This window comes from Lissotriton vulgaris, chromosome 8, assembly GCF_964263255.1.
Source record: "Lissotriton vulgaris chromosome 8, aLisVul1.2, whole genome shotgun sequence".
Classification (NCBI taxonomy): domain Eukaryota; kingdom Metazoa; phylum Chordata; class Amphibia; order Caudata; family Salamandridae; genus Lissotriton; species Lissotriton vulgaris.
The window spans coordinates 612,973,045-612,998,854 of NC_141696.1; the positions used below are offsets into that span (position 1 = coordinate 612,973,045).

The following is a 25,810-nucleotide window of genomic DNA, read 5'->3' on the forward strand; positions in this document are numbered from 1 at the left end:
GACGGTTTGACTTTTTCCAGGTCCCATCTCTTGTTAATTAGATGGTTAGAGGCCATTTTTTTCAGCGTCTTCCTGGCAACCAGTTCCATACTAGATGGCCTTGTGAAATACCCTGGGTGGCCCATCTCAGTCAGCATGTTTTTTACGTAGGCTAACCACTTGATATTACTGACACCGTCAAACTGCGAAGCAATCGGAGATTAAATCTCTGTTAAGCGATGTCTCGGAGGTAACCCACACCTTGTGCCATAGCATTAAGGGCGCAATTTTTATCGCATCTGCAATATATGGTAAACCTAATTCGATGTGCAAAATGAATGTAGTAGTTGATTTAGGGGCACCTAGGAGATATCGAAGATACTGGTTCTCACTTTGTTAGATTGGTTGAGCGGTTTCGATTCCCCAAAGTCCAGCCCCATAAATGGCAGTTGAAATACATTTGGCCTTATAAATAAGGGTCAGTTCTTTCACCGGTCTGCCCCCCAAATCAGCTGCAAAGTTTTTAAGGGCGCCTATTGCCCGAGAAAAGGCTAGGTTTCTGGCCCTCACAGCTGTATAAACTCAAGTTGTGTGTGTAACCTGCACACCATCTAATTTTTTAGACCATAGTTTAATTTAATGTTAAACCAATTGGTGCAAACCTGCTTATCCTGACTAACCCCTGTCAGGTTCTAAAATGAACTGCACATACAGACACAATTGTGTCACGTGCAGGAATGCACTGTTTAAACTTGCTCAGGTGCAACACGTTTTGTATAACTTACATTCAAGAAATAATCAGACATGGTAAATACATATGTATTTCAATGCTTTTCTTCCAATATCATTTTCTTCCAATGTAATTTACATGAACGAAACCACAACTGAAATAGCTTCACAAATTATTCTTTACTTCGGTTTGTGAAAATACGTAATTACTCTGAAAAACACATATTTCAAACTGTTTAGCAATTAGTTGTCATTGCCGATACAATTCCAATGTGGCGAAAATCAGATTAATACATAGGAAAACACTTTTCATCCGTGCTTGTGTTGGTTCCCAATGCATTTCGATGCATTCGCATCTTCGTCAGGGGAAAATAACTGTGTAAATAAATGATAAGAATTTTGTAACCATATTGTCAATTTATCATCTTCTAGTCACACGCTACCATTTAATCATGAGACAAAAGTAAATTTTATCTTGAAAGTGTTACTTAATCCAACAAAACCAGCTGTCCAAGCAATATTCATTTCTGCTGTGGTATTCCCTATACATGCTATTGAGTTCAACCAAGTGTAATCAACGTATATGATATGAGTACTCTACTACCTGCAGTGCAAAAATAGACAAAAGAAAAAAAGAAGAAACATACTCTAAAATCAAGCACGAGTGCTTTCTTCAAATGTTGTGAATTGAGCCAATTGTCCTATACACCAAACTCAAGAACTCACGTAAATACACACTCTCTCTAACCGTTTTCCATTATAATGTCACAGTGACGTATCACTTACTTCTAAGTTTCCTGGTGTATATCTTGAGCCTCTTAAATACACTTGACTTCTCCTGACTACTAGAAAAATTAAGATAAGGATCACAGAACATAAATCCAACATAAGGTTAAGTCAGGAGAAGTCAAGTTTGGCTCAACACTGGAAGGAGAGGCAACACACTATTCCCCAGTTAAGATTTACTGTACTGGAGCAGGTGTTAGTTGAACCCCATGTGGATCCTAACATCAGAATAGCTCAGAGAGAAACATTTTGGATGAGACATCTGAATACCGTAAAACCGGGTGGGCTCAATGACAAAATAGAATTTGCGTGTTTTCTGTAATAATTGGTTTTAATAACAGCGTGTATATCAATATCTGTGGTAACATGTTCAGTTGTAAATACAGGATTGGGCTCACACTGAAGTGCCATCAACGTTTGAGTACACAGTGAATTTATAGTTAGGATTTTTATTTTCTTATTACTTTGTCTTTTCAGGATTTTTTTCATTACTTTGTCTTTTCAGTTGTGACTATTAAATGTAAACACTGTTCACCACACAGCGTAGAAGCAGTTAGAGGAGAAAAGCATTGAAATACATATGTATTTACCATGTCTGATTATTTCTTGAATGTAAGTCATTCAAAACGTGTTGCACCTGAGCAAGTTTGAACAGTGCATTCCTGCACGTGACACAATTGTGTCTGTATGTGCACCTCACAGCTGTATGCCAGTTACCTTTCCTATCGAAATTTATTCCCAGATAGGAGAACTGATCGGTAGTTACGATCCTCTTCCCATCGAGGAAAATTGGACAGGGAGCCCTCTTCGTCCCAGGCCCACAAGCCATCGTATAAGTTTTTGTAGTGTTGACCTTTAGGCCCCTGTCACTCATGAAATCCGTGAATTTCTGGACCGCCCTTTGTAGGTCGATCCTTGTTTGGGACATGATGGCAGCGTCGTCGGCGTATAAAAGAATTGGCGCCGGTGATCCTAGTATAGTCGGATAGTCGAACTGAAACTCCCCAAGATGTTTTCCAAAAAAGTTTATATAAAGGGTGAAGAGAAGGGGTGCTAGAATGCACCCCTGCCTCACTCCCCTCCTAATGGGGAATCTACCTGAACACTCCCCCAATCTGCCATAGCGGACTCTGGCCCCCGCTCCTCTGTATAACTCCCTGATGAATACGAGAATTTTTTTATCTATGCCCATTTCAGAAATTTATTATGGTCCACACAATCGAAGGCAGAGCTCAGGTCAACAAAGGTAACAAATAGATGACCCCTTTTGGCCTGAGTGTACTTGGAGATTACTAGAGCTAGGTTGAGACCCTGCTCGACTGTCCCCTTGCCCTGTGTGAAACCATATTGTAAATTAGAAATAATGTTACCCTCTTCTGCCCATATCTGGATCCTCTTTAAAATTATACGGCCTGCTACCTTCATTAGCACATCAAGAAGTGAAATGGGGAGGAGGAGCCAAGATGGCGACCTGAACGGACGCGCAGCCCTCGGCTCCGCCGGCCCCGGATTCCCGCACCACGATCCTGTTTGCCCGGCTACCCCATTTTGGTTCCAGAAGGTGCGGGAGACGGAGCTGCTGCTGCTGGTGCTCCGCCGACCTCTCCACCCGCCCGGAGTCCGACGCTGTGGACGGACGCGCCCCGGCCCGGGATCCAGCTTCTTCCGCAGCGCCCTGCTGCCCTCGCGCCCCCTCCCGCAGCTGCTCCGTGACGGGGATGATACGGCTGGACGGCGCTCCCCTTTGCACTCGCGACCGGCGCACTGCCGGCCAGCGGGAACCGCTGCACACCTCCTGGGCTGCGGGGTGCCGGACGGCTTGGGCGACTCGCTAGCGGGACCTTTGTCTTTGGCCGCCATGTTTCTGCTTTGTGCTCCGAGTCCCTCCGGCTGGTGACGGCTGACCTGACCCTAATCCGCGAGCCTCCCCACGCACTTGCTGACCCCCGGATGGTCCACCGAGACGGGCGGATCCTTGCTGGCCGGTGGGTGTCCGGTACCCGCCTGACCGCGTCCCGCTGATTCCCCCTGCCTCTCCCCGCACTGTGTCGGACAGGGAACAAGATGGCGCAGCAGACGGCTGGCCGCTGAATCACAGTCTACACGGCCCCCTTATCACAGTAGCGAGCTCCCCAGCGTTGAAGGGATTGGAACAACTCCTCCCCACGGGACCGCGACCATGGGGTCTTTCCAGCCCACACTCACCCTTGCTGACGTTGTTACAGCCCTGGGCGAGTTGCAATTGGAGTTAAGGGGCAGCTGCAACGCACTGGGGGCACAACTTGACGCCTGTACCCGGGATCCCAGCCTGAAACAGGGGCATTATCTTCAACAAGACTCAGGACGGGAGTTGCTACAGTCTGACGCCGCAACACTGTCTCGGGAGATCGCAGTGGAGGATACTGTAGCCATCGCAGGAGCCGGTAAGGGTCTGTTGCCTCTTACTATTATCGTCAAAGAAACAGTGTATCCCCCTTGCTCCATGCTGGACTGTGTGCTGATGTGCGAGAGATCATGGCCCAGGATACCAGTGTGTTGCCCTCCTGCCTCACCGCCGGCATGCTTGCCTTGGATTTGGATTGCTTTGCTTTGTGATCTGCACGGCTGGACCATGCCAGAGCGGACAGTGACCGAGGTGGATTCTTCTCCCGGGACCGGACACCATTCTTCCCTCGATTGTGCACCTCCCCCCTCGCTTGAGCGGCCATCTTCCTTTGTTCTCCTGCACTACACTGGACTAGTGAGCAGTAGGGGTGAGAGACTGAGCCCCAGGACTGGCCAGGGATAGGGGACCCTTTTCTTTGCTTAGTACCCGGGCGGGTGTGCGGAGGTAGGGTGGACTCTGAACTTGGTTGGTCTTATAGTTGTTTGCGCATTGACTCACTCCCCACTGTATTGCTTGCTGCAGTTCTATTGATGTTATTATTGGGGTGGGGATTGCTTATTGGACCGGCGGAGCTTGCGCGCATGTTTCATTGCTCCTCCTCCCAGATCTTTTCTTAGGGGCGTTTCGGGACGGGGGTCCTGTTTCCACTCCCTATGTCCTTGGAATTTGTTCTTTATTTTTACTTTCACTTTCGCTTTCTCTTCTACCTCTCTTCTCTTCTCTTCCTATATTTCGGGTTTACGGGGCGACAGACACTCTGCTAGGGGGGGATAGGCCATAGCCTCTGCATGTGTGTAGGGTGGGGGGTTAACTGTTAGTTGAGTTTTTATTTCTATGGTTCTTTTTTTGCTCTTTTATGATTTTCCCTTCTTTCTTAGGCCCGTGTTAGGTATGCTGGGGGATGGGTGGTGGTGTCATTGAAGGTGGGTTGTTGAGGCAGCTTCCTGTGGTCTAACTATTCTGTGGCCATCCTCTGGTTGGGACTTGCATGTTGCGAATTGCTTTGCCGGAACTTGATGTCCTTTTTTGTCGAGTCCCGCCTACATGGTCCTTGCTTTTCTTTTTCGTTGTATTAAGTGCGGAGTAGTATGACCTGATCTTAATATTTGCACAGAAAAAAGACTTTGAAATTAACCTGCATTGCTCCTTTGCCTAGGTATGACGGCGCTTTCCAGTCTGTTCCTGTATTGTAATTATTGTCGTACCGCATTACCCTGGCACCGTATTGCATGCACCAGTGCTAAATGTGTGACCGTGGCCGGCCGGATGGTTGTGGCCCGTATTTGTACTGTCTTTGAGCACAATAAAGGTTTTCAAAAAAAAAAAAAAAAAAAAAAAAGAAGTGAAATGGGACGGTAGCAGGTGGGGTCGTTCCTATCTCCTTTTTTAAAGATTGGAACGACTATGGCTTCTGTCCAGGATGGTATGAACCCATAGTCAATTGTGTTGTTCAATAGGTTAGTTAGCAAAGGAGCCCACAATTTGATCTCTGTTTTGTTTTATAAACATCAATAGGGACTCCATCGGGTCCGGGGGCTTTGCCTGAAGAACTTTCTTTGATTGCAATAGTGACCTCCTCGAGGGTGAAGGTAATGCCTATCGGGAAGACACCAGAGGGATTATTTCCTTTTTCAGGTGTCACTATCTCATTCATGGAACTTTCAGGAACCACAGGGTTTACTTTATCATAAAGCTGTTTAAAATGATTAACCCATGTTTCCCCATTGATGGCTATGTCTAACGCATCAGTGTCTTTTTTCTGAGATTAAGAGGCACGTATCGCTTTCCAAAAAGCGCTGCTATCCCTGCACTTTGAGGCCGCAATCAGAGCCACCCAGGCCTCTTGTTTTAATAGTTTTTTCCTATTTTTAACTGCTAAATGATACAACTTTCTAGCTTGTCGGATCTCGGAGGGAGATCTTGGTGTATCATGGAGGTCCTTTTTTAAGGCTTTCAATGCTTTAGTGCAGTTTTTATCAAACCAGCCAGTGGGTCGGTTTGCATCCGGTCGATGATCTCTGGTCAGTAATCCCTTTAGTTCTGCTTGGATTTTTAGAAAGGAACCCAAAATGTTCCACGGCTCCTCTGATTTTGACAGACAAATATGAATATCTTCACCTGTTAGTGTTACTAACTTTTTTAAAAGTCCCTCGGGTTCCACCTTATCCCATTTAATGGAATAGCCATTTCTAGTAGCCAGATTGATCTCTGACTGATAAAGCAATCTGTCCCTTGAATTCTGTTGGGTCCCATCAATTTTTACTTTAAAAGAGATCGGGTAGTGATCACTAAAAATGACATCAAGGGTTTCCCATGACGTTACTAATCGTGCATGGGTTGCAGTTAAAAATGTAAAATCGATCGTTGAATTGCACCCTCTTCCATGAAAGGTTGGCTAATCGTACACCACCCCCTTCCTGGGTCCCACCCATAGGAGGGACCTAGCAGGTAATCCAGCCCCCTAGATTGGTATAAGAATGGGAGCAGTGCCAACGCACTCAGATTATCCTGACTGAAACTTATGAAACGAAACTCTGGACCCTTCGACATCCTACTCGACGTAGATGACTGAAGAATCTCCCTTGTGATCAAGGAGTGACCACCCTGTGCAAACAGGCGCCATCCAGCACCTCAACGTTTGCTTTGTTGCAGTTCCCGCCGGAACTCGAGAGACAGAGTTCGACAAGACCCAGCGTTCCTGCCTTCTAACAGCCCGATCCACAGTCCCTGCAGAGCTGAGACCCGTGGAGGCGACCTGAAGCGTGGGGCCGGCCATCTTGGAAAGACCACGAGGCGCTGACCGTGCAGCTTCCGAGGCTCCCTCGAAGCTGTGCATTGGGGTTTGAGAAGCCCCAGCCCTGAGCCACTCTTGCACCGAAGCTCACCCCTCTACACTCGCCGAGTGCTGCGTGGGGCCCTTCTGCATCTTTTGGCTCAACGCGTTGGTCCGGTCGCTTGCCCGTTGGCTAGCGGCCCCAGTACCGACGAACCTTTGAATTTGACTTGTGAGTCTGGTTGCTCCAGACTTGCCCTCGCTCCCCTGAAAAGGAGCACCCGCTCTGACCTTGCTGGTCCGAGTATTAAGCGATCTTCTAATCCTGCGTGGGTTGCACTTGCCAAGGTTTGTTTGCTCCAATCCGGAAGCCGACAGCGAGAGCCTTCGTGGGACAGCTCGTGATCCACTCCTGGACATCCTCGGTGCCACAGAGTCCACGTGGCAGCGGAGAGAAGCTTCCCGACATCGACCTGATTGCGCCGGACATTGCCTGGTTCCTTCCTTGTTCCACCCTGGTCACTGCTGAGTGACCCAGACTCTGTACCCTCTGCTTTCAGGTCATCTACATCTTCGATCCACCCTTGGATCACACCGGACACTTCTCTTCTCAACGCCTGCAGCATCTTCATCTTCAGGCACGATCGACCGGCGTGACGAAACCCGACACTACTTTGCACCCGTGCACCCGCTTCCTGTGGGTGAGGTAACTCAGCAACGCCGGTGCTCCTGTACTGGTACCCACCTCTAGTGTATATGTCTGAAGTTTCGTCCTTCTAGGTCAGTCGGAAGGTTCCTTTAACAGTAACTTTGTAACTTTTATGCAACATTGACTTTGCATTGGTGCATGTGTGTGCTTTAAGCGCTGCACCCGATTCCCGCGGGCTTTTCCCGACTTCAGCATTGGTAGTCCCGACTGCTCCCAGCGATTCCCTGGCCCTAGGCCTAACCACTGTTCGATTGGTGGCTCTTCTACCACTATTTTAGTATATGGTTTGCGTGGCCCCTGGGCCTCATCCATAATTGTGCAACTTTGTATGTTTAACTGTGCTTTTGTTTAAACGCTTGTGCTTCTAGACTCATAAAGAGTACAGAGGATTATTCTAGTAATAAATACATATATTTTTATAATATATAACTTGTGTGGTGTCTTTTCATTTGATATTACAGGATTGTGATTGGTAAAACAGCTTGCTTAACACGACCTCTTGAGTTAAGCCTTTCAGGCTGCTTAGTCCATGCTACCCTTAGGATAGCTTGTCTATAAGTTTGACTTACAACCAGACACCATAACGGATTGTTTGGACTGATACAAGATGCCACCAGAATTGGAGACATCATATATCAGGCCAACTTCTCACACTTGGGGAACTGGGCATCATTGAAAGAGTTACAGGCCCGAAACTGTGGGTGTCTTCTTTGGTCATCGTCCCAAAGCCAAGCAGCCTGGAGCCATCCGGCTGTGTGTTTACATGAGCCGTCCCAACCTGGCCCTGAAGAGGGAACAGCATTTGACACGCACCATGGATGACATTGTGGCAAACCTCAACGGGGCTAAGTGGTTTTCCCAGCTCAACCTAAATGCTGGGTACCATATTTATTTATGGGTTTATAACGCGCCGGAATCACACCCGAAGGTGTATCTCCGCGCAGTGCTGAGAGGAACAGGTCTGACCGGCACTAAAACTGAAATAGGGTTGTCTTAAGGCTTTTCCTGAAGGCTAGATGATTAGAGCACTGTCTAAGGGTGAGGGGGAGGTTGTTCCACAGGCGCGGGCCCATAACCGAAAGAGCACGTCCTCCCTGTCTGGTCTTGTTATGTCGTGGAATCTGTAGTAGCAGCTGATTACTGGACCGTAAATCACGAAGGGGATGATGATGAACAAATTTTTCGGCCAGATAGAGCGGTCCTAGATTATGGAGACTTTTGTGAATCACACAGCAGGTCTTAAATTCCACCCGTCTCCGGATAGGAAGCCAGTGGAGTTCTTTGAGAAGGGGCAGAGATGGTGTTCTGGGGGGGGCATTTGTCACCAGCCGAGCCGCGGTATTCTGAACCACTTGAAGTTTGTTGAGCACTCCTTCGTTAGCCGCTAAAAGAAGACCATTGCAATAGTCGAGGCGACTCAATACGAGGGCCTGGACCAAGGTCTTCCTTGTGCTGTCAGGGAGAAGGGGGAACACTTTCCGAAGGAGGCTGATGGTATGAAAACAAGACCCCACCGTGGTGTTGGCATGATGTGCAAGATTGAGGTCATGGTCCAGACGGACCCCCAGATTTTTCACCACCTGTTAGGGGGAAGGTGCCACTCCCAAACTCGTAGGCCACCAGTCAGGGGTCCACAGAATTTTTGCTTCCCCGAACAGCATGACTTCCGACTTCCCCACATTACACTGGAGGAAGTTCCTGGCCATCCAGCCGGCGACCGCAGTCATGCCATTCGAGAAAGCTTGTCTTACCTCCGGGGTAAAGGTCTTAAAGGTAAACAACAGCTGAGTATCATCAGCGTATGAGATGGGTGAAAACCCAAAAGACCTCATAGTATCTGCTAAGGAGGAGACATAAACGTTAAATAACGTGGGGCTGAGACAGGAGCCCTGCGGGACTCCTCTGGTGATTTTGGTGGAAATGGAACTGAAGGACCCCATGTTGACCTGCTGGGTGCGATCTGCAAGGAAGCTGGTGAACCACGCCAGGGCAGATTGCTTTATGCCGATCTCCTTTAATCTTGTTAGGAGAATGGGATGGGATATAGTGTTGAATGCTACGGACAAGTCCAACAGCACCAACACTACAGATAGACCCTTGTCCAGAGACATACGTATGGTATCCGTGACGGAAAGGAGGGCCGTCTCGGTACTATACCTAGGTCTGAACCCTGACTGAGAGTAGTCGAGACAGCCGATCTGCTCTATATAATTGGAGAGGTTAAGATTAACATGTTTCTCCATTATTTTGCCGACAAACGGCAAAAGGGAGATAGGCCTCAGGTTGGTCATATCCGACCAGGGAATGGAGGTGTTTTTTCTTATGGGCTTAACCAGGGCCTTTTTCCACTCCAGAGGGACCGATCCTTCAGAGAGGGAGCGATTAATCACCATCTGAATGGTAGGACTCAGAGCATTCCCTATAAGATGCATCACTCGGGCGGGAACAAGATCCGCCGGGCTGCCCGATTTAATCGTCCCAATCAGTGAGTTGACATCATCCAGACTGATCTCGGGGATAGCGGACAGTACCGGAGGGCCAAGGCCAGCAGTTCCGAGTTTTGGGCTGGGCGAGGAATCCTCAATATCAACCAAGGTGGTGGCTTTAGCAATATTTTGGTAGATAGTGTCGATTTTATTTGCAAAAAACCCAGCAGTATCATCGCACAATTGTTGGGACACCGTCTCTGGGCTGTCGCATGCGATAGGGTTGGTAAAGGTACGAAGAACCTGATACAGTATTTTAGGGTCATTACCGGCCTCAGATAGTTGGAAAACAATATGGGTCTTGCGGGCAGCTCTGATATTTCTATGGTAGGATCTCAAAGCAGAATGATAGCGGGATTTATCTACTACACTGTGAGAGATCCTCCAGGCCTTCTCCAGCTTCCTACATGCTTTCTTTTCTGCACGCAGTGAGCCGGAGTTCCATGGTTCCTGCCTGCGATTACAGCGCTGATTGCAGAGTCTTAGAGGGGCAATAAGATTGACTGCAGTATTCAAGGCCGCATTGTATTTAGAGAGGGCCGTGTCGGGAGTATCCGAGGGGGAGAAATCCGGGGGGATGAAAGCCTCTTTTAACGTTTCTGTGGACACCTTGTGCCACTGCCTGCGCCATAAAGGAAGAAAAGCAGGTTGAGAACGTTCCTCTGTGAGGGTAGGGAGGGAGAAGTTTATCAAAAAATGATCAGTCCACTCCACCTGTGTGGGAGGGTAACAGGTCAGAGTGTGTGAATTAGACAGAATAAGGTCCAGAGTGTGACCAGCACGGTGAGTAGGGCCCTGGTTGCATTGTTTGAAGCCCAGAGTTGCTAGATCAGTCAGCAAGGTATGGGCTTCAACATTATCGACCAACTCGCTATGGACATTAAAGTCTCCGAGGAGTACAAAATTAGTCCCCATGCTAATATGGGGGGCCAGCGTCTCCATCAGGGTAGTGGAGGCATCTGAGCAAGGGCCCGAGGGCGATACACCAATGCTCCCTTCCAGCCAGTCTCCAGGTTGGAACCAATTTTGAAGACCAGGATTTCAATATCCGTGGTAGTACACTGGTCAAGGATGGTGATGGTGAGGGTGTCCTTATAAATAATGGCAACCCCTTCGCCGGTCTTAACAGGGCGGTCCAACCTAAGTATCTTGTATCCCTGAGGGATCCCCAAAGTGATAGAAGGAACCAGGTGGGGTTTGAGCCAGGTCTCCGTGCAGAAACAGTAATCTGGGCGAGCAGAGTGGATCAGATCCCAGACCTGAGAGTGGTGCTTCGAGAGAGATCTTATGTTACACAGTATACTATTTCCCATAGGGGGACTAGGTCTAAGGTGGTCAACAGTTAATGTATCCGAGGGAAGTATACCGGGGTATGACTGGAAATGGCAGCATCTACATGAAAACGGGCCTCCTGGACATGGGCCAATTATCTGAGCACAGCCCTTATGGGGGTAGGAGCGCAAATTGAGCAGATCATTGGAGGAGTACCTTATTATGTCATCTAGCCTACAGATAGTGGCGGCAGAAGTAGGGATCATGGCCCCTAGCCCCGTTCGGTCACGGACGGGCACAGACGGGCTCCTCTCTGGCTCGTCTCAGGCGCGTCTCAGGCGCACGACTGCGCGCAATCGCTGCGCGCTTGAGCGACGAGAGGGCTTAAATGCCCTGCCTGCTGCTAAGACTAGAGCGCTAACCGCGCGAGAGGCTGGGTGGGGGTGACTGGCTCTTCCTGTCCCGCCCTCCGCTCAACGGCACTGGTTGCCGCGTCGGACCGGGGCGGGGCAGGGGAAGAAACGAGCGCAGGCCCTCTGGAAGTGGGAAGCTCAATAAACCCACAGTGCACCAACAGAGAAAAAGTTAACACATGAATTTAAAAGATCGTCAGTTAGAGCTCGCACCCAATAGCAGATACATCACCACATTTTCTACCCACGTGGGCCCAAGGAGGTACAAACAACTGCGCTTCAAGGTGTCGTAGGCCACTGAGGACAACCAAAATGCCATCCTAGAGACTCTGTCGGGCATCCAAGGAGTCATAAACCTCAGCAATGACATCCTGGTATTCTCGAACACTCTGAAAGAACATCACATGCACATGAGAGACGCACTCCAACGGCTGGCAGTCAGTGGCCTCACCCTCAACAAGGCGAAATGCTAAATCTATCAGGATTTAGTTGATTTCTTTGGATACATCTTCTCGCGTGAGGGACTCCAAGTAGACCCGAAGAAAGCTTAAGAAGGCCTAAGTAACCCAGCACCCAACTGCAATCCGCAGTTTCCTCGGAATGGCCAGATACTGTGGCTGATCATACCAAACCCTCTCTGTCAGAGCTGCTGTGAGCCCTCACACGCAGTGGTGTGCCCTGGGACTGGACCCCGAAAACAAATGCATAGTTCCGCGCCATTAAAAAAGCACTGATGGACAAAACATTCATGGCCTACTTCTACCCAGGGAGGTGCACCAAACTGGTCATCGCTGCGAGTCCTGTTGGCCTAGGAGCTGTTCTCCTCCAGGAGAACGAAGAAAAAGTATGGGCACCTGTCGCGTACTCAAGCTGAACACTCTCTGACACCGAGATGACGTACGCCCAAATTGAAAGAGAAGCTCTTGCCATCAAAAGGGCTTGTTAGCACTTCCACCTATACCTTTATGGGCGTGAATTCCGGTTGGTGACCGACCACAAGCCTTTGATTCCCCTGTTTTCCATAACGTCAAGGCTGTCCGTCCCCCCCCCCCCCCCGTTCCCCTCCCCCCGCCAACCCCAGTATAGATAGGTGGGCTGCGAAGCTGCAAGCATACTGCTTTGAGGTCGTGTATCGCCCAGGCACCAACAATCCAGTGGACACGCTGCAGACACACGTAGACGAAGAGCGCACTTAAGAGTTCTTAAAGATAATAAGACCAGAAGCATGCCCCAATACACTGAAGCTGGAGAAAATCGGTGTGGCAACAACACAAGAGCAAAACCTGACACAAATTCAAGTGGCACTGCTCTCCAGAGGATGGCAACACTTCCTAGATGGGGCGCACTCCCTAAATGTGGAGGATCACCACTAGCTATGAAGAGTCCGCAGTGAGCTAAGTGGAAGCAACACAGGATTATACTGCACGGCCACACCATCATAATTCCAAACAGGCTCCAGAACCAGGCCTTCGATCTTGCACATGTCAGGCACCAAGGTATGGCCAAGACTAATGCCCGCCTTCGCAGCAAAGTGTGGTTCCCGGGCATGGATACCCTGGTCGAAGAGGTGATTTGGGAATGCCATCCGTGCACCATTACCGGAAGCAATCTCGATTCGACACCAGTCATCACGGAGGAGCCCTGCGCCGAACCATGGTCCAGAGTGAGCATCGATTTCAGGAGCTTCCCCGATAGCCGCATTACTGTAGTCTCAATGGACTCACTCTCAAATTTCACCATTGTCGAAGTGATTTCATCTGCAGCGTTTACCCAAGTCTGAGCCGTCCTTAACAAGACGTTTGCATTAATAGGCCTTCCCGACGAGATCAAGTCTGTCAACGGACCCCCCGCCCAGGGCAGGGAGTTCAAGGAATACCTGGCTGGAAAGGCCATTCGACACAGGAGAATCACTCCACAATGGTCACAGGCAAATGACGAGGTTGAACATTGTATGCCGACCCTCAACCAAGTACTAAGGATCGGAGTGGAGAAAGGAGAACAGACTGAGAGTTTCCTCCACTAGTTCCTGAGCGCATACCGACAGACTCCACGCCACCGGCTGCGCCCCATCCCATCTGCTTTTCCGGCATGCACCACAAGACAGTATCCTAGCGGACCCAGCCTGTTGCCCAGCCGAACTAGACAGTGCAGCCACGCAGACCCAGAAGGAGACCACCAACCGAAAAGCAAGCCTTGCGCGAGGAGCCCAGTCATCCTCTTTGTGCGTGGGCGACTATGTTGTCATGAAGTTCCAAACGCCCTATGAGCCTGAAGTGTGGAGAGTTATCGCAGCCCAAGGGACCATGGTCTTGGCTCAAAGGGGCATGCGAATCGTGACCAGAAAGGTATCCTTGTTGAAGAAAGTGGCCACACCTCGCTCCGGTCAGGAGTGAGACACAGATCCTAGAAAGACGACTCATTTGTTAATCGTACACCACCCTCTGCGACGGCCGGTGAAGGCTGAGGACTCGCAAGGACCGACGAGATAGCCCCAGATGTCGATCCCGTGCACCAGAGTACCCAAGTGTGCCCCTGACCTGCTGGAGCGGGATCCAGTTCCAACTCCCGGAGCCAGAAGTATGGTCTCTGGCCAAACCCTGTCCCCCAGCCATTGGCTTAAAGACTTTGTATGTTCTATACCTCGACAGTGATAACCATGTGAATGCTGGACCTTTAGAAAAGGATGGATGTAGAGAGCCACCCGGCCTCTCTACAATAATGCCGCACCTGTTTCACGCTTCGGGGCGGGCTCGCCCCGAGGAGATAAGGGCGGAAGGCAGCTCGTGGTCTTCGGCCCCACTCCTCTAACCGTGTCTCCCTAAGTCGAGACTCCCTTTGACTAAAAGCAATCTGCGAGTAGATTTCTATTCTAACCTGGGAATATATTAAGAAAAGAGAGATTTCATGTACACATCATGCTTAGTGTTGAAAATGTCTCTTTTTCTTATGGAGCCAGTGCAGTTTCTGAAGATTGGGTGAGATAGGAAATTCTCTCCTAAGACCCAAAATAAAAACCTGCAACAGCATTTTCCACCAACTATAGTTTGTATATTTGTGGGCTTCTACCAAAAGTGAGTTAACGTGATCTAATTGGGATATAATCCGGGCCTTTAGCATGTATTTCCTAGCAGACAAGGGAACAAAAGGTGGAATGTTCTTAACTGCATGCTGTAGTCGAAAGCCTGTAGTTCAAATGGTATTCACATGTTCCTCAAAATTAAGACCTTTGTCAGTGTAATTGCCCAACTTCTAAGCATCAGCCAGTGGGATATGAGGTGTTCCCAGACTCTCCCACCTCCATTCTCGGGACCTGAGTGAGTCAAGTCCGAAGACCACTACCTCTGTCTTTCCATCATTCAGTACAAGGGAACTTCCATCTATCCAATTGGCAACTTCATCCAAGCAGTTTCTTAAGTTTGATGTGGTCTTCACTGTATTCCCATCTAGTCTGGAAATTAACTGTGAGTCATCAGCATAAGCGTAAAAAGAAATTCGAAAAGTCTTAGTCAGTTTTGCCAGAGTGCACACATAAAGGTTAAAAAGGCTGAGGCTCAGCACTGAGACCTGTGGAACCCCCTTGATTATGTATTTGGGTCGGACCAATAATTCTTTGACCTCACCGTTTGGGAACAGTCTTGAAAAAGGAGCTAAACCAGGAGAAGATCATACCCTCGATGCCAATCTCTTTCAACCGCTGTAGCAGAATGCAGTGTGAAATGCTGTTGAACTCTACTGCTAGATCTAGCAAACTCAGAGCACACACTTCACCCTAAACTCTGACCTGTCTGCTCCCTTCAGTTTCTTAGTCAAAACTGTTTCCGTACTAAATTCTTTACAGAAACCTAATTGAACTTTATTTACTAGACGGGTAAAGTCCATAAAGGCTGTAATTTCGTAGTAAGGTTTCCGTTAATTTGCCATATATTGAAAGTAAAGAGGTCACTCAGATCCAGGGACAGCCTTTGTAATAATGGAGTGAACATGGTCAACTTTCATTTTAGGGGTTCACAACCGGAACTTAAGGTGGAGCAACAATGAATAGAAAGTGTGAGAATCAAAAAAGCCTTCAATTTTTTCAATTGCTGAACACGTCCCACATTTACTGATGAAGAGGAAGTTATGGCAAGAAACATTCCTTCCACTTCCTCTTCTGTATCAGCATCACATGTAACCCATAGATCTCTATCTAGGGACCTTGACAGCCTGGACTGCCGGTAAGGACATTTCACAAACTTAGTTCAGCCAGACCTTTTAGTCTGAGTCCACTCCATAGACCCTCCACTTGCGAGATCCTACTTTAGTATCTATTATAGGATGAGGAATCTACAGTTAGAAATACACATCACAATAGCAAGATACTTACCTGCAGTAATGCTCTTTCTGGTGGATACTCTACCTGCAGATTATTTTCTGCCCTTTAACCTCCCCTTTCTGTGGCCTCTTTTTAACATCTAAAAAGATTTCACATTAACGAGTCATTACACTGCTACCAACAATTGTTCAATCTTCACATCTGAGGGCATGAAATAGGGAAGAAAGAAACATAAGGAACTGATTTCAGCACGCAGGGGTCGTGCTTATATGCTCCAACACTTTCATGGTGGGATGAAGCCAATGTGGAGCTGCAAGGTGCCACCTGGCGGGGCGCGGGAGCAGTGCTGGAGAAAAGTTTCCAGGCCTAGTCTGGCACATGGGGAATAATCTAAGGTGAGGAATCTGCAGTAAGAGTCTCCACCAGAAAGAGCATTACCAAAGGTACTAAAGTCCAGTTTCCCTCCTAAAAACCCATATTTTGGCTATTTTTCTTCAAGGGTATGTAAGAACTCTGGGTACCTTTAGAATCCGCGACATGTAGGAAAAAAGGATTGATATTTAGCCTGGATATCTTTCGCAGGAAACAAATTATAAAGGCTTAAGCCTGAACTGCCCAAAGTATCCCACAAAACAGCTCTGCACCAGAGGTTGAAAAGCTTTGGGGCTAAGAGGTTAAGAGGCAAGCTTTAAAATAATAGTTGTGGAACCTCAACACTCCTTTGAGGCGGTGGGAATGTTATAAAAGAATAATATGGAAGCAAGGGTAATCCTGCAAGGGGATATTTGGAGAGGGGAATGAGAAGAAACACTGGATTGTTGAGGGGTGGCCGAGAAAGATTGCGGAGGATGAAAAGACTTTCGACTCGAAAAAAAAGGTTGCAAAAGGTTACAAGGAGAGTGCAAAAGGAGCCTCAAGAAGCAGTAGTGATAAAGTAATCAGAAGGCTGCAGGGAGACTGCAGGATGGCAATGAAGAGGGAGCAGGGGCAAATTACAGCATGGATGTAAGAGGTCAGAGAGAATCAAAAGTGGTCAGTGAAGACTACAGGGGGACCACAATGGATAATATGAGGGTGGTGAGGGGGAACAAAGGAAACCGGGGGATCAGAAGGGGCTTACAGTGCCTAGTAGGGATTAAAGGAGGAGGGCAAAAGTTCCCTAGGGCCACAGAGATGGAGGGTAATAGAAGCTCAGGGATGTATGGATGGATTGTGGCACAAAGGAAGTGCAACACCATTGGTCTGTTATAATGCAAAATGTGGCAATGAATTGCATTTAGTTTGACATTATTAAAAAAAAATAAGGTTTTTATTTTGGATAAGCTAAATTTGGATTATACCATGCTAGATCATACTATAACTATGGTTGTATTTGTAATTTTTTATCTTAGGAAAGTAACGTAACCATTTTCAAGAATTCATATACTCTTATGCGGAAGTGTAATCTAAACAGTTATGCAGTTTCGCTCATTCCAAAGCCTGGTGGAGGATGGCAAGAGATCAAAGCCAAGGGATCTGCTCAGAAGTATGTTTAAATTACTTATTCTTTGAAAGAAATCTACTTTGTTGTTACTGTCTTGTTTTGTATTTTTCAATGATTTTAAATGATTTAAATGTTTAGGAGTTGTGTTCCTTAGCTGATTTGTGCAAATTATTTGGTTAATATTGTGAACTACGACAAAGATTTTCAGAACCCTTTTCAGTGGGCAAGCAGGGGTTACTTGACCAACTCGTGGACATCGAGGCCTTTTATTCCTGATGTCCTGGGCCCTAACCTATTATGGATTCTGAGCAACTGGGCTAAGTACCCCTTTTGCACTTCCAGGCTAAGCATGGTCCAAGCAGTCCAAGGCTCCTTCGGGGTGGAGGTGTGTATACAGGGAAACAAACACAGGTTCACAACTCAAAATGCACGTGGCAACAATAAATCATTGTCCTGCCAAATATTCACTTTTATGGAAAAAGAGAAGTATTTTATTTCTGCTGCTAATCACACTAAGGAAAAATACTACATTCACAAACTACTGCATAGTCGTCCTGAGGTCAGAGCTCCAGCATGTCTCTTGGCAGTCCCCGGATCCCACTCCTTTCTCATTCCCAGCTATAGTTATTATTCTCCATTCACTACAGGCATTGTGTAAGCCCCACTAGGAGTCTGAGTCTCAAGAATCCACTATGACTCTATTTTTAAAGTCAACAGTGTTCCAGCCCCACAGCACTAATAAGCAGCAAGTTACCCCAGAGCTTACTGGCATGAAATCAGTCTCACCCACACCTTGCAGGATTGAAGCAACCAGAGTTTGTGATTGTGCCCCATCCACGGGTGCTGGAGCGGCAGAAGTCGATAAAAGTGAGTATGCTGCACTTGGCTAAGCTGGCTGCACTCAGCGGTTAGTGGGTCATCCTACACTTTTGTGCTTCCGCAACGACCAGAGGTTCTCAGTGGCTGCTCTGCACAGATGAAGTCTCTCCTTCCTCCCGTGATGGGTGGGTGTAGGGGAGGTGCGGGGGGGGGGGGAGTAATGATCTGTAGCTCCGTGTGCAAATCCTTCATCCTTGGCAGGCACACTGCATCAACTGCAGCCTCACTTCTCTCAGCGACGACTCGGACCAGGTCACACAACTTGCTGGTATCGGAGACCTCCTCTTTCGTACTGTTTTATTGTACACAGTACACGGGCTCCAGTCCAATCATCACAGTGAACTCCTCAATGTCGGCCCTTACCGCTTGGCAGTCTTCTCACAATGGCCCCTCCTGGCACATAGGTTCGACAGTTTCCCAGTATGCACGGACTCTTGCCCTATTTGCACAGCAATTATCATGGCTCAATTCTTAGCGGCCCTCCCCTTGTATATGAATGTTGCAGACTTTGTTCTGCACCTGGACAGTGACCTGATTGGTGCAGCAGCCATCTCCTCACAACTCTCCAAAGGAGTGTACTCGACAGGGCTCCCATCTGGACCTTGCTCCCTCCAATGCTCTCTTTTTTCCCACAAGGCGCACTGGTCTTGAAAAGCAGGCAGGCACTGGTATTCCAGGCTCTACAGCAGGTGGTCTTGGAATCCCTGGGTGATGTCCGCTCACACAGCAGGGAGTCTAGCAGGCCTTTGACCCCAGTCCTGGTCACAGGCAGAAGTCTTGTAGAGCTTGCCTGGCTTCTTGGCAGATTATTGGGGTTTTAAACTCCCCTTGTTTTAGTCTATTTTCAGAAACCTAATGTAATTTAGAGTCCAAGTCCTTTAAGTTTGTGTTAGGGTCTGCTTCTTTTGAAGTGCCCACTCCTCTGCTTCATCTTGATAGTAGTTTGTCACAGCAGGAGCGATTCCAAAGCTGATAGCCCCACAACACAGCCCATGGGAGTGAAAGGAGTTCACACCTTGATGTTAGCCACGGTTATGTGTGTATAAAAAGGTTAGCCCAGGGCCCCAGACCTACTTTTTATGATTCTGTTATTATCCCCATCTCCTTCATGAGATGTGCTTGGGCCCCTTCCTTGTGAACTCACATTGAATCAAAGAGTACCCTTGAAGTGTACAGGGGAAGCCAGGCTCTCCCCTCTCCAGTGTGTGTCCCACACAGCTTTCAGGAATGCAGCAATACACAATCTATCATAATTCTTTATTCGGTAACTGTATAAGTTAATCACAAAAGCACAGTATATGTCTCCAGCAATTTGAACACCATTTAAAAACTAACATATACAATTTGTCAAAGTCACATCATGATTGATTTACGGCATTTAAAAACATTTCTTTTTAAAGCAGTAACGGAAGCAATAGTAAATTCATTTTCTAAAAGTTGCAAAGCCAGAAAGGCGGGGCGACATGGTCTCAGTCCAAGTTTTTTTTAGTAAAGGAATAATCTATCTCCTTGACATACAGTAAAACTTAATAAAAAACAATATATGTATGGTCGACTGTACAGATCTTTTACAATACATCCACCCGTCGGTTGGAGTCTCAGTGGGCAGCCAGTCAAGTCGATTTACGTGATCTGATGTCCGTGCACCACTCGCTCCAGCAGGAAGATCACTACGGGTGGATGTCTTTTAAAAGATTATATAACGTTAAGGCTCCTATTGCCCAGAGGAGAACTGAGACTTTTGAAATTATAAATCATTATTTGAATGAGAAGCCTTTCACTTATGTAGAGACTACAGTATCTACAACTTGACTGCCCACCCCTCTCCTGAAGAAGACCCACCTTGACACATTTCACATTATTGCGCAGTTTGAAGGGTCGAAACGTCATCGCACCAGATATGTCTACACAACGCTCATGATCATATTTTAAATCACTTATGGACCTTGTAGCGGATGTGCAACAATCATAAGGACAAACAGAAATGTTCTCCCCTTCCCATTTCGCACGTTGATTTGTTTTGTATATAGTATACTGTTTATGTCTCTATTCACCACATGTCACTTTTTTCACCACAGTCACCTGCAATTGATTTGTAAATTGCGACTGTCTTGAATAGTTGACCTCTTTTTAGAATACAGCATTCAATTCTATACCTTGGTGTGTGTTACGTTATTTTCCTTTTTAAAAATAGGCACAATTATTGAATCGTACCATGTTGGTAAAAAAAACCTTGTGAACAACATGCATTAAAAACCTGTGTTAATAATGGGCCCCACAGTGCTAAATTAAATATAAAAAGGTACACCGGGATGCCATCATGCCCTGGGGCCTTTCCACCCAAACTTAACTTTATGGCCATGTTACTCTCACTCAGAGTAACATGTAATGGAAAATCTAAAAATAAGGGCTCTGATTCAGCCGGAACAACTAAGGTTCCCTGTTCATCTGGCATATAGTTATTGTACAGCTTTGAAAAATGTGATATCCACTCTGATTCGGTGATAGCAATATCCATAATTGCTTTATAACGGTTGTATGACGTTTCAACGCATGCTTTTACAACGCATGCCATTACAACGCAACTTTTACAACGCAAGTCGTTACAACGACTTGCGTTGGGGGGCGCTGGATAGTGAATAGTTTAATTTACTATTTCAACTCCAGTCCCTGTTGATAGTAGGGAAGGTGTTGGATAGTAATTAAACTATTCCCTATCCTAGAGCGCCCTACAGCGCAATTCGTTGTAATGACTTGCGTTGTAAAAGTTGCGTCGTAATGGTAGTGCGTTGTAAAAGTTGCGTTGTAAAGGATGTTTCCCCTTTATAACTTTACAACAAAAAGGGCAATACACACATCTGTTGGGATGGGGGTTCTTTACCTCCTCTCCTGGTTTCACAATGCAGGCTTATATCTCCCAAAATAGAATCCAGGGCTCTCCTTATATTTTACCGTCCACAGGTACACATTCACCCAGTGCATATATACAAACTGCACAGCACTGTATCCTTCATGTACTGTACCACTCATAGGCATACATATATTCACTCACCATGCATTATATCTGTATTGTACACTCCCTAGACACACGTACACCTACGCAGATACACCAATCCTGCTCTGAGCAGCACTAAACCAAACTAATGTAGGCAAAGGGTGAGTTAAGTACATAGCAGCGCTACCTTTAAAATTAGTGAGCCTACAGGCCTCATTCCTTTGACACAGGTTAACAAGCTTTGGAATAGCCAATAGGTCTCGCTTTTGGGACCTCATAAGTATTTAGTTATGCAGCACAATATCCTTGGTGCAACATCAACCCTTGCATGGCTAAACACTTATGAGGTCCCCAAGGCGAGACCTATTGGCTATGCCAATGCTAGTTTGTTTCGTTATGTGGTTTGGAAAGTGTAGAGAGAGGAGTGGTCAGCAGCACCTTGGCATCAGGTAATTTGCAGTAGTGTTTCATGGCTTGCAGCCCTTTCTCCTACGACCCACGTCAGCTATAATGATGTAGTTTGCTTTTTTCTGGTCTGATGGATCTCTGAGGGTGAAAAGTCATGCACTCCTCCAGAGGATATATGGGTACATTTATTTAGCCTTCCTATTGTAGCTGTGCCACTTTTCTAATGTTTTTAGGTCTCGCCTTTACCATTCCGCAGGAATGGGAAATGGGGAGAATTCAAGTCGGCTATTTTCTCTTCAAACCAAAGGGCTTTCAGCCGCGGTTTTCTTGCAGTTCACGTGAATCACGTGATCAAACATGCACGAGCATTCACTCCCCTAGCAGCACACCTCCCACACCAGCAACTCCCCCCTCCCACACCAGCACCTCCCCTCTCTCTCCCCGCAAGCACAGCCTTGCCCTTTCCCACACCAGCACCTCCCCCCTCCCACACCAGCACCTCCCCTCTCTCTCCACGCAATCACAGCCTTTCCCTAGCAGCACTCCTCCCACACCAGCACCTCCCCCCTCCCACACCAGCACCTCCCCTCTCTCTCCACGCAATCACAGCCTTTCCCTAGCAGCACTCCTCCCCCCTCCCACACCAGCACCTCCCCTCTCTCTCCACGCAATCACAGCCTTGCCGTCTGGTTATTTTATTCCTCTTCTTTCATTCAGCCATGATCTCACTCCTCCTACAACACCCCGCCTATCCATGCTGCTCTCCTCCACCTCCACTTATTTTACTTCTGACCCCCAGGAGCCTTGCTCTTCTTCCTCTTGCCAGGCTCTTCTGACGTATCTGCCTCATCCTTGTCCTCTACTTCCAACTCTCCATTGAGGTGCGGAGGTTCTTCAAGCAGCGATTTCACTGCCGCCATGTTCAGGAGAGAGAGCCTAGGTCTGACCGGAACACTGTGGATCCTAAAACAACTCTGATTCAGGGGACCCGGATTTCCGCTCTAACATCACTCTATGATTCAGCCATCACCAGTCAAAGGGGATGCCGGGACAGCTGCACACAACATTACGGAGCGCTCATCTGTAAACATAGAAAACGGACTTCACCACTTTTTTTCCACCGAGGGCTCCTTATAGAAACACGTTAAAAATACCCAATTAAAAACAAATGACATCATATATTTTTACTGCAGCTCGTGAGAACCCATTTCAAAATGAGCTTTAAGTTTTCACGAGCAGCTGAGCTATACTATTTTCGATATGACAATCACATTGGAATATAGAGGCAAAATAGCTCAGATCGTAATAACCATGCACGTATTCTGACGCTTTTTTTAAGGGGCGTTTAGAGCCAACAAAATAGTTAAAGTATATTGTTGTTGTTCTTTCTACCTACGCCTCCACACTCACCAACCGACCCCCCACTGCGCCTTGGATCCCAGCTGCGAAACTTTTTATGGCGTTCAGCCGCTGGCTGCATGATTTCTTCAGTCTAAGTGGAGTCACTTCAGATTGCAGTACGGATTATCAAACCATGTACTCATTTATTTTAATTATATATTTACTTAGACACTTAAGGTAAACAAATATGCCTGGGCGTCAGGAGCTTCGAAAACGGCAAACTGAAATCGAATTTTAGAACCAAAAGCTCAATTTAGCACTCTAATCTTACTTTTACGAGCAAAATGTTTCCACTTCAACACTTTATCTAAAGTCCTGGTCATCAGATTCATTGCCCGCTCCCATCACTAGATATTTTAAGCCACTTGGGCTCTATGCCATACTAATTGTTTGCAAGACATGAACACACTCGTATAGCGAGTTCACCATTCCTCCACGCTCACTCCCAGCCCCCCTTTGCGTATTCACCCCGACCGGCTGTGCATGCCTACTGGCTTTGTCACCATTCCTCCACGCTCACTCCCGCAACCCCCCCTCGCGCGTTTACCCCGACCGGCCGTGCATGCCTACTGGCTTTGTCACCATTCCTCCACGCTCACCCCCCCCCCCCCCCCTTTGCGTATTCACCCCGACCGTGTCACCATTCCTCCACGCTACCACCCGCCCCCCCCCCCCCCCCCTTGTGCGTTCACCCCGACCGGCCGTGCATGCCTATTGGCTTTGTCACCATTCCTCTATGCTCACTCCCACCCCTCCCTTGCGCGTTCACCCCGACCGGCCGTGCATGCCTACTGGCTTTGTCACCATTCCTCCACGCTCACTCCCGCAACCCCCCCTTAAGTGTTTACCCCGACCGGCCATGCATGCCTACTGGCTTTGCCACCATTCCTCCACGCTCACTCCCGCCCCCCCTTGCGCGTTCACCCCGACCGGCCGTGCATGCCTACTGGCTTTGTCACCATTCCTCCACGCTCCCACCCGCCCCCCCCCCCCCCTTGTGCGTTCACCCCGACCGCCCGTGCATGCCTATTGGCTTTGTCACCATTCCTCTATGCTCACTCCCACCCCTCCCTTGCGCGTTCACCCCGACCGGCCATGCATGCCTACTGGCTTTGTCACCATTCCTCCACGCTCACTCCCGCAACCCCCCCTTAAGTGTTTACCCCGACCGGCCATGCATGCCTACTGGCTTTGTCACCATTCCTCCTCCCCCTCTCCAGCCAGCTTCCCCCAGGCCGTAGCAGCACTCCTCCTTAGAACAGTCCTAGCATATCACCGGCATGTGAGGCAGGCTTGGCGCCAGCCGGTTAAACTGAGCATCGGATAATGAGGTGCCCTTTGCAGCCATTCTGCTGCTATCAAGCACCCATCCTGCCCTTGTTTGTCGCCATTTCCGCGATGACAAAGGCCGGTGTGGGTCCAGAACATTCTTGTGTTGCACCCCTTGCCGTTAAAAATTTAAACCGGGTTCGCATTACAAAGCCAAAGAACTCGCCTCACAACTTTTAAAGGTCAATAATAAACTAACTAGCTTTCAGCCTACCTTCAGGGCCAATGTTAACTTCGAGATAATAAGAAGGCAAATAGTATTTTAAACGCATACGCTAAACAAATCCATATTTTTGTCCGATGTTTACATACAAAACTGTTTTCAAAGTGGATTTTTTGTGTCGCTTGGTTTAAACGTGTCACAAAAAATTGCCAGACCTGTAGCAACAAGTTGGCTTTAGGAGAACTACTACTTATATATAATATGTCGACGCCATGTTGTTTTAGTGAATCAAGAGATTCTAGTCGCCGCACCTCTTATGAAATTTTTGCCAACTTTGTATGTACCAGCAAGTTGGCTAGCAATAGGCCCTTAATGCATTTGAGCTTTGTGATAGTTTGTGAAAGGTTGATATTGCTATATGTTCTTTTGTATTCCCTTGTTTTCTAATCACGGGGTCGCCTCAAGTTGCAGAGAGTGCTTACGCCTAATCACACATCATGCAACGCCACTCACCAATGCAACGCCACTCAAACACACAACGCCACTCAAACACACAACGCCACTCAACAACACAACGCCACTCAACAACTCAACGACACTCAACAACGCCACACACACATGCAACGCCACTCGTACATGTAACGCCACTCGTACATGTAACGCCACTCGTACATGTAACGCCACTCGTACATGTAACGCCACTCGTACATGTAACGCCACTCGTACATGTAACGCCACTCGTACATGTAACGCCACTCGTACATGTAACGCCACTCGTACATGTAACGCCACTCGTACATGTAACGCCACTCGTACATGTAACGCCACTCACACATGCAACGCCACTCACATGCAACGCCACTCCACCATGCCACGCCAGTCAAACATGCAACAACACTCACACATGCAACGCCACTCACACATGCAACGCCACTCAACCATGCAACGACACTCAACAATGCAACACAACTCTACAACCCAACGCCACTCAACCACACAACGCCACTCAACCACACAACGCCACTCAACCACGCAACACCACTCAACCACGCAACGCCACTCAACTACGCAACGCCACTCAACTACGCAACGCCACTCAACTACGCAACGCCACTCAACTACGCAACGCCACTCTAACACGCAACGCCACTCTAACACGCAACGCCACTCTAACACGCAACGCCACTCAAACACGCAACGCAAATCACATATGCAACGCCACTCAACCACGCAACGCCACTCACACATCCAACGCCACTCTCACATGCAAAGCCACTCACACATGAAACGCCACTCAAACACGCAAC

General features: G+C 47.8%; 1 protein-coding gene across 4 annotated transcripts in view; it reads left to right on the forward strand.

Moving 5' to 3' along the window:
* The window catches only part of SENP7 (SUMO specific peptidase 7), a 1,147,554-nt gene that overhangs the window by 544,182 nt on the left and 577,562 nt on the right, over positions 1-25,810 (forward strand). For all 4 annotated transcript variants that reach the window (XM_086934477.1, XM_086934475.1, XM_086934476.1 and 1 more), the window contains one exon: positions 17,237-17,370. In XM_086934477.1, the coding sequence (XP_086790603.1) occupies positions 17,237-17,370 (134 nt within the window). The remainder of the gene's footprint in view (positions 1-17,236; positions 17,371-25,810) is intronic.